Here is a 16,016-nt window from a genome sequence, read left to right as displayed (position 1 = left end):
AGTGAACATTTTTTTCAATGAGAAATGCTTAAGAAATCATACATTTGATAAGAATGCTGGCGACCTCTATTTTCATAGATCATGCTTCCTCAGTTGGCATTCCTTGTGAAGTCAGACACTGGGAGGTGAGTTTCATATGCAAGATGGTGCAAGGAGGATGGGCTAGTTTCATGTCTTGTTCAAATCATTGACAGAGCCTGGTTTGGGAGGCAGCCTCTCCCATAGACACAGAGCATGTGGCCCCTGAATTTCAACAGCCCACCTGGTGGGTGCCAACTGCCAAGCTTGCAGCTACAGCTCTGAGATGAACATTCGTGCCTTCCTGTGATAGCATTATGCATATCCACCCACATTTCCGGGTCTCAGCAGCAAAGACCTGGACATGGAGGATGGTGTTCTCCCTACGCACTTCTCTTTTTGTCTCCAGCCTTGCTTCGCCCCCCTCTCTCCTTTCTGCATTTCTGCAGACCTGAAGAAGTGTTTCTGCTCCAGGCCCTGCAAGAGGATTCCTGGGCCCTAAGGAGAGAATGATTCTGTTAAACTGTTCATTAAGTTCCGGGAGCTGCTGATGCTCCTGGATAGTGATTGATGGGCCAGTGGCACCTTCCATCCGAGACGAACTCCAAGAATTTCTGCTGCTGGCAGTGACCTCCCAGCCTGGGAGGAGCAGCTGCATCCGCCTCCAGGAATGTGGGGCCCAGAGACACCAAACCTAGGAATGCCTCCACGGGGCCCAAAGCTTTAGTTCCAGAAAATTCGGAGGGCTCCCAGCTTCCTAGCCATTTCCCTCCTTCTCACTAAGTATGAAGCCACATCTCAGACTGCCCTTGAGATTTTCTGGAGGGAAAATCCTAGTGAGTTAAATTTGAAACTGTTCAGCAGCCACAGGGATTTTACAGCAGGTGCCATCTGTGTGCTCAGCCAAGGCCTCGCTTAGGTGGGTCCCCTGCCTGCTGTGGTCTGGCAGACTGAGAGCCTTTGCTCCTGGACTGATCACTGATTGGTTTTCACAGGGTATGAGGAAAGTTTGGAAACCGTATCACTCCCTGGGAGCCTCATCATAATAGAGGCTCTGACAAGTCCTGTAATTAAAAACTCATTGGAGCCAATGTTCACCACACTGATTTGTCCACAGAGCTCTTCTGAAAGTAGCTTGGGTAAGTGTTGTGGAGAATTGGTTTTTACAGAACACATACTGGGCAGTATCTCTGAGGGCTCCTGGGTTTGCAGGCTCCCCTGTCTGTAACCCCAGGCTGGCTTCATTTATCAGAACCTGGCCTGAGGGCAGGTGTGTGGGAAGAAGAAGGAGAGAGAAGTTCTGAGTTCTAAGTGGGGGTCCTGCAGGGTAGGAGAAAGGGGAGACAGATACGATGTGTGTACATGTGAGAGAAAGGCAGAGAGAGGGGGTGGGGGAGAGATCTGGTGAGAGAGAGAAATGCCAAGTTATCAAGACAGAAAGATCACAGTTTTATGACACGAAGAGAGGAGGGGGGGATGGGTGGGCTGAGTCTGGTCTGGGTGATGGGTGGGGGGGGGACCCTCCTCCTTGGAATGACTCCCTGGGCCCATCACTGATTAATCCCCATCTTGCCCTGTGCTGCCACCCTGGGAGCTTGTGCAGGAGCCAGTGGCAGTGGCCTGGGTACTCTGGGGAAGGCCTCCAGGAAGGCAACTCCATGAATCATTGACTGGCCTTCCATTGTGCTGGAACCAGCCGGGGCCAGTGGCTGTGCCAAGCTCCTGGAGCTGTGGGCAAAGGTGACACAGGCTGGGGGGTGGGCAGCCCAATCTGGGCCGGATCTCTCTAGACCTCTGGGAAGCCCAATCCCGGGCCTTTGGGATGGGCCCAGCCCAGCAGGACTCTCACCACCAGAGCAGGGCAGCAGTGAATGAGCACTGGGCTAGGAGCTAGGGCCAGAGTTCTAGGCCTGCCTCTGCTGCTGACTAACTGTCCACCTCGGATAAATCCTTAGCTTCTCTGTGCCTCAGTTTCCCCATCCATACAATGGGGATTGAATTCAGGAGTCCCAAAAGGCCCTCCCAGGTCTAGGATTTTGCTCAAAAGCCTTTCAAAATCTTGTAAGCTCTCCCCATGTGCAGGCTGGGGTCTTACTGGTTCACACCTCAGCCCGTATCTTTGCAGCTCTGTTGTACTGCCCCCTTCCTCTGTGGTTGCTCAGCTCTGCTGCAGGGGACACACATAGGGATGGAGGCCTTGGGTCTGGTCTTGAAAGCGCCAGGAGACTCGGGGGACCTCACAGCCCCCATGGCCAGGATTAGGTCTGTCCAGCTCTGCAGCTCTGGATGGTGCAGGACTGTGATGAATGTGGGGAGCCTGGCACACCTGCTGCCTGCCCCACTTTCCTGCCCCCTGTGCCTGTGCTGTGCTCTGGGGCCCTGGGCACCCCTCCCCAGCTTAGCCTCCCCAGAGCACAGCCCTGGGAGGAGGGCCCGGAGCAGAGTGCCGCGGTCGCTCACTGAGGCCGGGCCCTGGGCCCTGCTGTTCCCACTCCTCACTGCCTGAGGGAGGAGGGGGTCTGGGGCTACACTCACGAGGCTCGCCTTCATTCCACACACGCTCAGGCTGACCAGAGTGGAAATGCCATCTGGGCACCTCAGTCTAACTCAGAGCAGCCAGACAGGCTCCTTCCCAAGGCTTAGGATTCCCAGGGGTACTGTTTCTAAAGCCTGCATGCCCACATCACCTTGAGTCCCCCTGGGGGTGACCAATCCCTGTGACCGCTTTACTGGCCAGGTTCTGGAGCTTAGTGGACTGAGGGAGTGTTGGGAAGGGGCAGTAGGGCTCTTTAGTGGGCCAGGTTGGGAGTGGAAGCTGTCTGTTCTCTTGGGTGTCCTAGGACAGCATGTCTAGGTGTGGGACAACGGGTACCAGGGTGGCATGAAGCTGGGAAGCCAGAGAAGGGCCAGGGTGACCAGAGTTACAAAAGCCCCCATCCCTACACACCTACCCCCATTAAAGAGCTGGAAAAACCAAGGCCAGAGAGAAGGGCCCTTCCCTAAGTCAGCTGGTGGCTCCATGTGAGCTCTGGCCAGAGCCCTTCCTGCTGGTTGCCTTTTCTGAGACCACTTCTTGTCTCAGCCCTTCCCTGTCCCTGTGAGGCAGTCCTAACCTATCTCTCCATAGGCCTTTGTAGCTCCCAGGCCCGACCTTGGCACGGGTCCCCTGACTCTGTTCTGGTCACTCGTCCCAGCTTGCCGCCTTGCACCTTCCCCAGCTACAGGGAGAGAGAAACAGTCACTGAGCAAAGGAGAAGAGAGGAAATGGGTACCAGAGCACCTGGGCCTGGTAAGTGGACCCTAAGGGGCAGCCAAGAGTGCTGTTTGCCCAGGCACCAGGCAGATGGCCTGGAGCAGGGCTGGAGGAACCACTGGGGAAGAAGCTGGCCTGGGGCCTCTGAGCATACTTATTAGGATCTAGGTTCCTGGTGCCTGGGAATTTCAGGATGATCTGGGTTTTGTTGATCAGGGGTCCTGGGCTGGGATCCTGGGGAAGCTGGAGCCCTGAGTGGGCAGTGAAGAGGCAAGGGGAACCCCATTTGCAGGGTCCTACTCTGTGCTTGGCACTGGGCAGGGACCCCATACATGTTGTTTGCTTGATACTCATAAATGAGCTGCAATTTAGGGATTCACTCGTTCATTCATCTGAGAAGTATTTATTGAGCACTTACTATGTGTCAAACACTGTTCTAGGTACTGGTTGTTGAACAAAACAGACAATGCTTACATTTTATAATGAAGAAAAAATAAATCAGAGAGGCTAGGCATTATTCAAAGTTGCACAGCTAGAAAAGGCAGAGCCAGGATTCAGAGCCTGGTTGGGGCCCAAGTTCTTTCCATTTCTCCATATCGGTTGGGTGGAAAAGCAGTCTGGTGAAGCAGAGGGAACTCATGCTGCCTTGCTGTGTGAGGGCAAGTTGCTCCCACATTCTGGGCTCAGTTTCCTCACTGGCCTTTGATAGTTTTGGCCAAGCAGTCTGGAATTGTTCCTGGGGGCAACAAAGAATTTAAGTTTTTAAATGGGGACTGCTACCTATTTTTGAGCAAGTTTTACGCATCAGGCCTGCAGGGGCCATGGAAGCCCCTAGAGGATCCTGAGTAGGTGGGGACACTGCAGAGCACCCCTGAACTCTACTTCCCCAGGCCCCTCCCAGTTCCCCAGGACCTCTGGGCCTTGGGTTATCAGGGGAAGCAGCTGAAGCTCTGGACAAACAGTAGGGGCAGGCAGGGACACAGGGACATATGGTTTATAAATAAGGGGGCTGGGTGGTGTCGAGCTGGTTTGGGTGGGAAGGGTACAGGTTGAGCTGCAGGGAGAGGCCAGAAGGAGGCCTCAGGGGACACCCAGCTCCTCCTTGCACTCACCACCAATCTCTGCCCCGAGGGCAGGCCCTCATTCAGGTCGGAACTGAGCACCAGCACCCCCCGGCGCCAGCCCCAGTAGGCCAGTGGAGTAGGAGCTCAGGCTCAGCTTCTAGGCCCTCCTGGAGGGGACTATGCGCTTCTTCCCCATCTTCCAGGCTCAGCACAGCTGTCTTGACTGTTCCTGGCCACCCCAGTGTGTGGATGAGAGCACAGGATCATCCGTGGGAGGTGCCCAGAGAAGTGGGGGGTAGTTGGGTGGGTAGAGAGGAGGGGAGGGGAGAGCAGGTGGGGGCATCTGTATCTCATCTGGATCACAATGGCAGCCTTCTTTTCTGCCTTTCCCAGGACACTTTAAATGTTTCAGTACATTAAAAAATAACATACTTATATAATAATATATGTAGCTTGGTAGAGTGGTTTAGATGGTGAGCTCTGGAATCAGACCGCCTAGGGTAGGACTGGGTTTCCCTACCAGCCGTGTGATCTCTGACAAGCCACCAGTGTTGCCTCGTCTGTAAATGGGGACCCTTGGAGCTCTTGTGAGGATTAAATGAGCTCATGTGGATAATGCTTATAAAGGGGCCTGGCACATAGGAGACTCCCTATATAAAGTATAAATTACTATAAAGGTAAATTATAAAGTTTAACAGTACAATAAATACCCATGAGCTCACCACTCATCCCAAGAACTAGAACATTCCCAGTATTTTGCATCCAGCTATGTGCACCTGCCCTATTCTCTGAAGACCCCTTAGAAATATCTACTATGCTGGATTTTGTGTTCATCATTCCTTTGATTAAACAAAAAAGGTTTTTATCAAGCATGTATACAGGCCTCATCAACCTGTTATTTAACACTCTTCTTTTTGAGTTTTATAAAATGGTAACATCTTGTAGGTGGTTTCCTGGGATGTTCTCTCCATCCTCAGTTTCTGAGCTTCATCCATACTGTCGCTTGTGGCAGGAGTTCACTTACTGTGGGGGAACCTATCCGCTCGGACTCCTCCCACCCCTCTTGCCTCCTCCCAACTCTCAGCCACTGCAACCAGGCAGGGCGTTGTGAAGCAAAAATCCCACCCCACCCCAGCGGCTCCAGCCTCGAACTTTCAGACCCCCACTCTGCCCGCCCCCCTCAGCCCTCAGCGCTGGCATCCCAGCTCCTCCCCTGCCTGGACCCAGGGCCCTCTTCCATAGGTAATACCCCTTCTCTCATTGCTCTGGGAGGGCTGGCTGGCCAGCAGCTCCCTGCCTTTGGTTCTGGCTGACTGTGTGGCCTTGTGTGGGTGCCCTGCTCTCTTTGGGCCTCAGTCTGAGGAGAGTGGGTGATGTGGCTGATCCTTCCTCTGCCCAGAGGTGCTTTGCCTCATCTGGAGAGTCCAGGCATAGGGCACAAGGTGGGACAGTGTGTGTGTGGGGGGTGCAATCCTGCTCTACTCCCTGGGGCTTTGTGGCACATTTCCCTCGTGATGCTCCCACAGAGCTCTGGGGCTCAGCTCCCAGCACCTTCAGTTTGTGTGTAGTAACCTTTCAACACTAAAATAAACCACTGAAATTTTGAATCAGAATCTTACAGTGAACTAAACATGCAACCTGCGCCACACACAGTACCTGGGAATATGGAAATGTGGGTTCCAGTTCCAAATCAAAGAACCATTTCCTATGTGACCCTGGGCACCTCAGCTTCTCCTTCTGCAAAATAAGGACAATTGTTGATGCTGGGCAATGCCAGGGCCAGCTGGGTCTGTAGCCTTCACAGGTAGCTCCTCTCATCAGGCCTGGCTGGGGTTTGTCTCCCCCAGGAGGAGGGCAAAGTCTGTGCTGAAGTTTAACATCTATAAAAAAATGAGTTTTCTAAGCACACATCAAAGCACCCTGTTCGGTTGGAGGAAAACAAAGTGTCACATTGTTCTCACATTGCCTGGCTGGAGGCCAGTGCTCCTCCTGCCCCCTGCCAGCCTGCACCTTGCCCTAAGTACCCTTGCCCTGCCCCACCCCACCCTATCCCCTATTTGCCAGGTGCTCTGCAGAGGCCTTCATGCCTGCTCAGCAGAAAAGTCACTTTGGGACTGTGAGAGTGATCTGAAAGCCTGTAGCAGAAACTGATCTGCCATTCAGAACCCAGAGAACCTGAACGTTATTGGTGGGGCCCCAAGGACTCTCAGCCCCAGTCCTCTTCCAGATCCTGACCCTGGCCTGAGACTGAGCCTTGACCCAGGCCCAAACTTAGTCCTGACATTATTCCCAGTCTGAGCCTCAACCGTGGTCCAGCCCAGACTCCAAACAGCTCACAGGCTGAGCTTCAACTCTGGACAGACTGACTCTGACCCCAACCCGGTGAGGAGCTGGCTCACAGGCCTGTGTGAGAGCGGCTGATGGCCCCAGGCAGCCAGAGCCCCAGGAGAGTGGTGTGCCAAGGGTGGGGGCTGCTGCTGCACGTAGGCATCCATTTGGAGGCCCAGACCACTGGTCCTGTGCTAGGTTGCGCCTGCCCCATCAGGGAAGGCCACAGTTGGGGAATAGAGATAGGGCTAGCTCTGGCCTTGCCCTCAGTACCCTCTGCCTGATGCCCAATGGCAAGGGAAAGTATCCATAAACAGCTTCTCCCTAGGGCCCATCTACCAGCTAAAAGACCTCAGTCCCAGCATTGGGCATGCCTGGAGCCCCCTGACACAGAAGCTGCCCTCCTGCCAGGCTCTGCCCGCTGACATCAGGAAGAGGCAGCGCTTACTCAGCGTCGCCCCCAGGAGGCATCAGATGCTGGCGGTACAGAAAATCCTGTGCTGCCCTGTGTTCTGGGCATCCTGCTTGGGGGCTAGCGGGTCTCTGAGAAGAACCTGTCGTCGCTGCTCTCAAGGAGCCCACCTGCTTGTGGGACAGGCAGACTCGGGCCTGAAGCTGCCAGTACCTGCCAGGTGATGGGGAAAAACTAAACTGTGATCTTTTTTTTTTTTCATTTGAAAAAACATTTATTATTTTGATTTTGTTTAAATGTGCATTAAATGAGCATCCAGAGAGCTAAGGGGGTCTAATTAATAAAAATAGTCATAATAATAACTAACAACCATTTTTCATTTTTATACCATATTTTTCTTTTTTCTTTAAGCATAATTGAGATATGGTATCTTATTATAAACTGTGATCTTTTAAATTTATTTTTAATTGTGCAAGTGGTACGTAAATGCATTTCTTCTAAACACTGGAACATTGAAGTTGAAGTGAAGCTTCCACGTGACCATCCCCTACATGCCATTCCCTGACCCTTTCTTCTTTTCCCCATTTTTTTGGTTTTGATGTGGGAGCTTCCAAACATTTAAAAATATTTTTACTTCCACAAATACAGTCTATTTTAAATTAAAAAACTAAAAAACACTGCAACTTGTTTTTTTCCTACTAAAAATCTGTATATTTTAAATTAGCATTATTGAGGGATAATTTACATATGAGTCCACCAATTTTAGGTGTACAATTTAATGCATTTTAATAAATTCATACAGTAGTACAATCACCATCATAGTCATATGGAACATTTCTGACATTCCCAAAATATTCCCATCTACTTCTTGGCAGTCAGTTTACAGCCCTCATCCTGGGCCCTGGCAACTTGTGGTCTGCTTTCTGTCACTATAGTTTTATTCTTCCAAAATTTCATGTAGATGGAATCATACTGCATGGAGTTTTTTTAATCCGACTTACTTCACTTAGCATAATGCTTCCGATATTCATCCATGCGGTTTTATGTGCTGGTATCTCATTTCTGCTGATTACTGATAAACATTCTGTCATATGCATAGACCATAATTTGATAATCTAGTCATCAGTAAGGGATGTGTGGAATGTTCCCAGATTTTAGCTATTATCAATAAGCACCTAGGACAATTGGGTTAAAGTCTTCGTGTGAACATGTTTTTGTTCATCTTGGATAATTACTTAGAAGTAGGATTATTGGGTCATATAAATGTATGTTTAACTTTATATGCAACTGCCAAAGTGTTTTCTAGAGAGGCTGTATCATTTTGCATTCCCACTAGTAGTGCATAAGAATTCCAGTTGCTTTATACCCTTGCGGAGACTTGTATTGTTTTTTTTTTCTTTACTTTTAGCTGCTCTGGGTGTGTAGTGAATTAACGTGGTGAAATTTATATATCTATAATGGCTAATGATGTTAAGTATCTTTAAATATGCTTATTTGTCATTCATATCTTCTTTGGCTAAGCGACTATTCAAATCCCAGCCATTCTTTTAATACCAGGTTGTTTCCTTTTTTACTAAGTTGTGGGAATTCTTTGTATGTTCTAGGTGTAAGTTCTCTATAAGATTTACATTTTAGAAATATTTCTCTCATTTAATGGCTTGCCTTTTCATTTTCAGTTTCTTAACCCTGTCTCTTTTTAACTTTCTATTTTAAAATAGTTTTAGACTTCAAGGATAATTGCACAGATAGTGCAGAGAATTCCCCTCATTTTAACATCTACGTATGTTAACATGGTACAGATGTCAAAACTAAGAAATTAACATTAGTACAATGCCTAACTAAACTACAGACTTTATTCAGATTCCACTTAAGTTCTTTTTCTGTTTCAGGATCCAATCCAGGATCCACACTGTGTTTAGCTGTCATGTTTTCTTGGTCTCCTCTACTCTGTGACCATCAAGTATTTTGTCCAATATCTTTCATTTTGGATTTGTCAGAAAAGCTACCATTTTTCTCTTTTTTAAAAATTAAAGTTTAGGGAAGATACTTTGAAACTAGACACATATCTTGTTTTTCCTTAAACTTTGGCATTCACTGGTGGATTTATCTACACAGATATATAATGTGCTGTTCTAATGGTGATTTTCTGTGTTCCTTATTCCATCAACCTTTATTAATAGAATTCTTCTATAAGGAAGAATTGTCGCTTCTCCATAGCTCATTTATATCAATGTGAACTCCTGGCTATTTAGTTTACTCTTTGGAATATAATGCAATACTGTTCCTATTTATTTGGTAGCTCAAATGGCCAGCTTTGGCCACTGGGAGTTCTTCCAGGTCTGTTCCTGTGTCCTTTGAAATGTACCCAACCTCTTCCCCTTATTTTAACGTCTTTCCCTCCTCTCCTTCCCCAGTCACCAACCCCTCCTCTTTTGTTCATAACTTTCTAGCACCATCAGATGCTCCAGGCTCATCTTGAATTACTCCTGCCCCAACCCTGGAATCAACGTTTCTCCAAGCAACCTTGGTTCTTTTAATTGGAGTAGTATTTAGATACCAACATCTGACTGCTTGCTGCAAATGGTGTCCTTGGTCCTAGGCCCTCTCATTAGGCAGAGCTGGAAAATGTATGAACATATACTAACCCATGTATATGTATGTATGTACATGGTATTTACCTACCTACCTACCTACCTATCTTCCTATCTATCTATTTCTTAAAGGAATACATAACTTATATTAACACCATGACTCCAGTCCAGCTTCTTTCCTTATTTGTAACTTCTTTGGCTCTCATTAACTTTAATATCTTCCTTTGGATCTTATTATCTACAATATATTCACTTATGTGCCACCCTCCTATACATACAAAGTATTCCGGAATTCCTAATTCATAACGTTGTGAAAAATAAATTTACCAAACAGAATACGGAATTTGTGTACAGTTACTTCTATCTTTAGCCTCACAGTATCCAGGCACAATACTTCAGTCAGCTCCTTTCTTTCCCACTCCCTACAGTGCAGTTATGTTGTATATTTGTAATGCAGTCAGGCTCATTTGTCATGGTCTGCATTACACCCTGAGAATCCCTGAAATCCTGGTTGATTTTTAAAAATATTTGCATGCAGGAAATTCACTCCTTGAGATGTACAGTTTTATGGCTTCTGACAAAAAGATGCAGTCATATGTCCAACACTACATTACAACATGAGAGTTCCTTGACCCCCACAAATTCCCTCATGCTTTCCCTTTATAGTCAGATTCTTCTCTCACTCCCAACTCTAGAGAATTACCATCTTTTTCTGTCCCTATAGTTTTGTCTCTCCTGGTGTGTCAGACACATGCAAGAGTATAGTATGCAGCCTTTGGCATCGTCTTCTTTCTTTCACCTTTCAACGTTCATTTAAGATTTATCCATATTGTTGCGTGACTCAATAGCCTGTCCCATCTCATTGATGAGTCGTGTTCTAGAGTGTGAACATAGCACAGCTTGTTTACCAGTCATTTGTTGAAGGACATCTAGGTTGTTTCCAGCTTTTGGTGATCACAAATAAAGATGCTATAACTATTTGTGTACAGGTGAATATATGTTCAATTCACTTGGGTAAATACCTGGGAGTAGGATTGATGGTAAATGTGTTTAATTTGAAAAGAAACTGCTAAGCTGTTTTCCAGTGTGTAGTATTTTTATATTCTCATCAGCAATATATGAAAGTTCCAGTTCTGCATCTTTGCTAGTACTTAGTTTTGTCAGTTTAAAAATGTTAACCATTCTAATAATACGTGTGTAATTTTTGGTTTGTAGCTTGCAGTTTTAATTTGCATTTACCTAATGACTAATGGCATTGAGCATCTTTTTGTATATTATTTGCCATTTGTCTGTCTCCTTTGGTGAAGGATCTATTCAGTTATTTTGTGCCTTTTAAAAGTTGCATTGTTTGTTTTCTTACTGTGGAATCTTGAGGGCTTTTTATATATTCTGGATACAAGTCCTTTATCAGATACATGATTTGCAAATATTTTCTCCCAGTTTGTGGCTTGTCTTTTTAATCTCTTTGCAGAACCAGGTTTTAATTTTGATAAAGCCCAATTTGCCAAGTTTTTTCTCTTACGGTTTGTGCTTTTCATATCACATCTAACAAGTCTTTCCCAAACCCAAGGACATGAAATTTTCTTCCCTATGTTTTCTTCTAGGTGATTGTTTTATGTTTACATTCAGGCTTATGATCCCTTTTTAGTTAGTTTGTGTAAGTTGTGAGGTATTCATGGAGGTTCGCTTTTTTCTTTTGCATATGGATACTCAATACACTTTTTGTTGAGTGCTATCTATCTTTTATCTATTCAATTGTCTCTGTACCTTTACAAAAAAATCAGCTGACTACATTTGTGTGGGTTTATATCTGGACTTTTTGCTTTGTTCCATTGATCTATGTGTCTATGCTTTAGTTGATACTGTCATGATTACTGAAGCTATAGCAGGTCTGAATTTGATCTCTTCAACTTTCTTCTCTCAGAATTGTGTTACTATCCTAGATATTTTTGTTTTTCCATATAAATATTAGAATCAGCTTATTAATATCTACAAAAACACCTGACAGGGTTTATGTTGAATCTGTAGACCAAATTATGTAGAATTGCCATCCTAATAAAATTGAATCTTCCAATCGATGGACACAGCATAGCTCTCTCTCTCTTTATTTTTTTTATAGGTTTTTATTTCTTTCATTGGTGTTTTATAGGGGTCAGCATCTAGGTCCTGCACATATTTTGTTATATTTATACCCAAGTATTATTTTATGAAGCTATTATACATAATAGTTTAAAAATTTTTGGTTTCCAATTGTCAATTGCAAATACATGGACATACGATGTGTTTTGTATGTTTACTTGGCTCCTGAAACATTGCTAAATTCATTTATTAATTGTAGGAGCTTTTTCTGTAGGTTTCTTTGGATTTTCCACATAGACAATTTTGTTTTCTACCAAAAGAGACAGTTTCATTTCTTCCATTGCCAACTGCATGTCTTTTATCTCTATCTTTTGACATCTCATTTGATGTTGAATAGAAGCAGTGAGCGAGCACAGCTTTCTCTTCTGTCCTATCTTGGGGGAAAGCATCAGTCTCCCATCATTTAGTATGATAGCTGCAGGCATTTTTGAAGCTGTTCTTTTACAGGTAAAGGAAGTTCCTTTTTATTCCTAGTTTCTGGAGAGTTTTTTGTTTTAATCATGAAGAAATGTTGAATTTTGTCAGAAGCTTTTCTGTATTTCCGGAGAGAATATGGTTTGTCTTTATTGGTTAATATGGTGAATTACATTGATTGGATTTTGAATTTTGAACCAGTCTTGCACTCTTGGGATGAATTCTGCTATCCTTTATATATCTTTCTGGATTTGAGTTGCTAATACTTTGTTGAGGATATTTTGTGTGTGTGTATATGCAGGGGCAAAGGGGTCTGAGGCACAGGCTGGCTCATGTTTTCTTTTCAAAATATTTTTCTTCAACATTTTGCTGACAATGAATACAAATGGAAGAATAAAGCCGTGCTGATGTAAAATGATTCCTCAATCCAGATGTGGCGGGGGCGAGGAGCCTGCATCATTCATGATTCGAGTCAGGCTGTAAACATGTCTGGTGTCAGCAGCATCCAGCCCAGCAAGCTCCGGGAATGCAGACCTGCACACAGATGTCAGGGCCTACCAGGTGCTGGGGCATCCAGGGCCCTCGGAGACAAAGTGGGCTTGCAAATCTCAGTGCTGCGCAAGATCCAAGGTAACTTACAACACTGTCTTTAGCTTGGCCCACTGGGATTCCACAGTTTAAAGTCTAAAACTATAATAACAATGACCAGGTAATGAATGTTGAAAATAACTGGAGCAGCACCTAAGTCCTCTCATTTCTGCTACTCATTACAGTGGTCTTACCCCATCCAGGTGGCCCGGCTTCATGAAACCCTTGCAAGCCTCCCACTCAGCCTCATTGTTCCCTGTTGCCATGAGGACTTCCAGAGAGACTTTGACAAGCCCCCGTGTGAAGTTCAGAGCCTTGATATCTGAGGACTTCACCTTGCGATCCAGCCTGGCATCCATGCCGGGGAAAGAAAGGAGCTCCTGCCAATAGGCCCCTCCAGCCCTGAGCCCACTTTCCAGCCCCATGGATGAGGTTGGAAAACTGGGGCTCCCTGAGGGCAGGCCCAGGTCTTCTTCTCTGAATCTCCTTCATTTTGGGGGAGTTCTCCAGTGTGGGCCAGCAGAGGGCTGGACTCAAGAGAAGAAAGTGCTGAAGAATAATGACCTACTGGGCAAGAAGTGTCCTGTGACTGTCCCCTCTCTGGGTGCTTTCTATCATGATAGACACCCAGAGTTGGGGGGGCTCAGCCCCTCCTTTCTGGAGACACATAATCTCACCCCAGGGTCTTGTGCTGGGCATGGTGTCCTGCAATCTTGTGACTATTCAGCCTAATCCAGTGAATATTAAGTTTTCTCCCCTTTGCTGGCTCCTGCCTATGCAAACAGCCTCCTGGGAAGGGGAGGCAAAGGGTGCTGTGGCAGCCAGCGGCAGGGGACAGTGGGGAAGGCAAGCAGGCAGGGCTCACGGAGCTGACTGAGGGAGCCAGTGCTGAGCCCCCACCATGGACAGCGGGGTGCGGGGAGCCTGTGTCCTCTGCTTGCTGAGCTCTTTGCCAATCGTGAGTAGCCAGCTTAGAACCTCCTGCCTCTCCCACTGGGCTCCAGGTCTGGGAGCTGCAGGGCAATACAGCAGTCCAGCTGCAGCCTAGTGGGGTCCCCTAGCCCTCCCCCAGCCCGGGAGCTTCTCCCTACCGAGCAAGTGGCAGCCACGGCTTGGGGAACTCCAGATGCCACTGCCCCCTCCGTCCATGCTCCCCTTCCCAGGCAGGCTGCCCTCCCAGGGTAGCTCTGCTATGAAAACGTCCTTCCTGAGGCTCTGCTCAGTTTGCCTTCCTGTTGCTTCCCTCAGGGCCTGTATGTCCCTCCGAGGGCCACAGAGAGTCTGTCTGTCATCTCAAGACAGTGCCTCCTAATCAGGGAGGCAGCCAGGCCCTCCCCTTGGACCCCAAGTCCTACTTTCTCTAAGCCAGATGCCCCCGATTCTTCCATACACACCTCCTCTGACAAGGTCTCCAGACCCCTCCCTCTCCCAGGATCCCTGGAGCCCCACTCCCATTTGGCTGCTGCCCTTTAAGAGGGTGCCACCAGGGACCCAGGGCTCCTGAGTGGTAAGAGAACAGCTGCTTCCTGCTGGCGTCTGGCAGACTCTTCTTCTCATGCTCTGCCCTGGAGCTGGGGACGCTTTGGGCAACCTGCTATTGCTCAGAGGCCTAGGATGCTGGAAAATGGGGGCCGGGGCAGGGGCCTTCCCTGAATGTGCTGTGATTTCCCAGTGTGGTTTCCAGGAGTTACTGCAGGTGATACAAGGACCAGGAGGGGAGACCCCAGGGTACTGGGTGGGAAGCCCGGCTTCGGGGGGCTCCTGGATGCCCATGTGGACTGAGGTCTCGTCCTTCCTCCACTGGCAGTAGGGAGGGGGCTGCCATGCTTCCCAAGGCCCACCTGGACCTGCCACTAGGTTCATGGCCTTTGGACCTGAATCTTGGCGCCATGAAACTAGTTGTGTGACCTGGGCAAATTCCCTGCCCTCCCTGAGCCTCACTTGTCTCCTTTGTAAGAAAAGGGAGTATTATCTGCTCCCCAGAGCTGTTGTGCCTTGAGTGGGATCTGATTTATCAAGGGCTTGGTATAGGGTGCAATACAGGTGACTTCCACGGCCCTGTCCTCTGCAGAGAGAGGGCCCGGTCCCCCTCGTCTGTGCACACACCACGGTGAAAGCGTGCTCTCTCGCTCTCGCACACACTCACTCACACCCTTCTGCTCCCATCGCCACCCCTCCCTACCTGACTCTGATTCTGACATTCCTGCCCACCTTTCACAGGGACCCTCATGCCCACCCCGGTCATCCAGGATAATCTGCCCACTTTACAACCTTTACTTCAATAACACCAGCAAAGTCTCTCTTCCCATGTGAGATAGCACTTCCCCCAGGGTCAGGGATTAGGGTGCAGACCTTTTCTGTGGGAAGCATTATTCTGCTTACCAAGGTACTTTGTGAAGTTTCTTCCAGGGAGCGGGAGTGCAGAACAGGGGGCAAGAAAGTGGGGACAGGGGAAAGGCCACCACACAGGTGTGTATACAGGCGGTCATCTCCGTGACAGCTTCCGAAAGCTTTGATTTGATGTGTCCCAGAACTTACTCACATCAATGAAAGAGGGAAGCATTCATCTACACCTGCTTCCTCCCTTCCTTCCTCCCTCCCTTCCTTCTTTCCACCAGCATGCCTGTAAGTGCTGTGAGCCAGACCCTGTGCTCAGGAGCAGGGGCACAGGAGTGAATGGGGCTTTGTCTCTTGCCTAAGGTGGACTGAGATGTAGAAGGAGTCCCAGTTGGCTTGGCTCATTCCGTGGGCTTTTCCTGCAGGTACTGGGCCACGTGCATCCAGAGTGCGACTTCATCGCACAGCTGAGAGAGGATGAGGGCACCTGTCTGCACACGGTGGAGGGGATGGCCAACACCACCCTGGGTACAAGGCTGCGGCGGGAGGAGAGGGCTTCTCAGGTTCCTTTGTCTCCTCCAGCCTCATCACTCGGAACGCTGGATGGGCCTGCCCCAGGCTGAGTGCCCTCTGCTCTCCTCCCCCTACCTAGGCTGCCCCAGGACCTGGGATGGGCTGCTGTGCTGGCCGATGGCAGGTCCTGGCGAGTGGGTGACTCTTCCCTGCCCAGATTTCTTCTCTCACTTCAGCTCAGAGCCAGGTGAGGGCTCTGGGTGCAGTGGTGGGGCGTGGAGGTAAGGTGGTTTCATCTGGTGGTGCCAGAATATGGCAGACACATCCCTGGCTTGGGGGCAGGGAGACCTGGGTTTGGA

General features: G+C 48.2%; 1 protein-coding gene across 6 annotated transcripts in view; it reads left to right on the top strand.

The window, feature by feature from the left end:
- GHRHR (growth hormone releasing hormone receptor) overlaps positions 1 to 16,016 on the top strand; it is a 34,309-nt gene that overhangs the window by 7,007 nt on the left and 11,286 nt on the right. For 4 of the 6 annotated variants that reach the window (XR_001853802.3, XM_017665203.3, XM_017665195.3 and 1 more), the window contains exons 3-6: positions 12,651 to 12,849; positions 13,011 to 13,765; positions 15,570 to 15,672; positions 15,797 to 15,904. Coding sequence is in view for 5 of the 6 variants with exons in the window: in XM_017665203.3 (XP_017520692.2) it covers positions 13,709 to 13,765; positions 15,570 to 15,672; positions 15,797 to 15,904 (268 nt within the window). In the remaining variant the exon portion in view is untranslated. Of the gene's footprint in view, positions 1 to 12,611; positions 12,850 to 13,010; positions 13,766 to 15,569; positions 15,673 to 15,796; positions 15,905 to 16,016 lie in introns of all 6 variants that reach the window. The other 2 variants (XM_017665199.3, XM_017665196.3) reach the window with 2 other exon arrangements.

The sequence above is a fragment of the Manis javanica genome, chromosome 6 (genome assembly GCF_040802235.1).
Source record: "Manis javanica isolate MJ-LG chromosome 6, MJ_LKY, whole genome shotgun sequence".
In the NCBI taxonomy this organism is placed as follows: Eukaryota; Metazoa; Chordata; class Mammalia; order Pholidota; family Manidae; genus Manis; species Manis javanica.
This window is presented reverse-complemented; position numbering and strand designations above follow the sequence as displayed.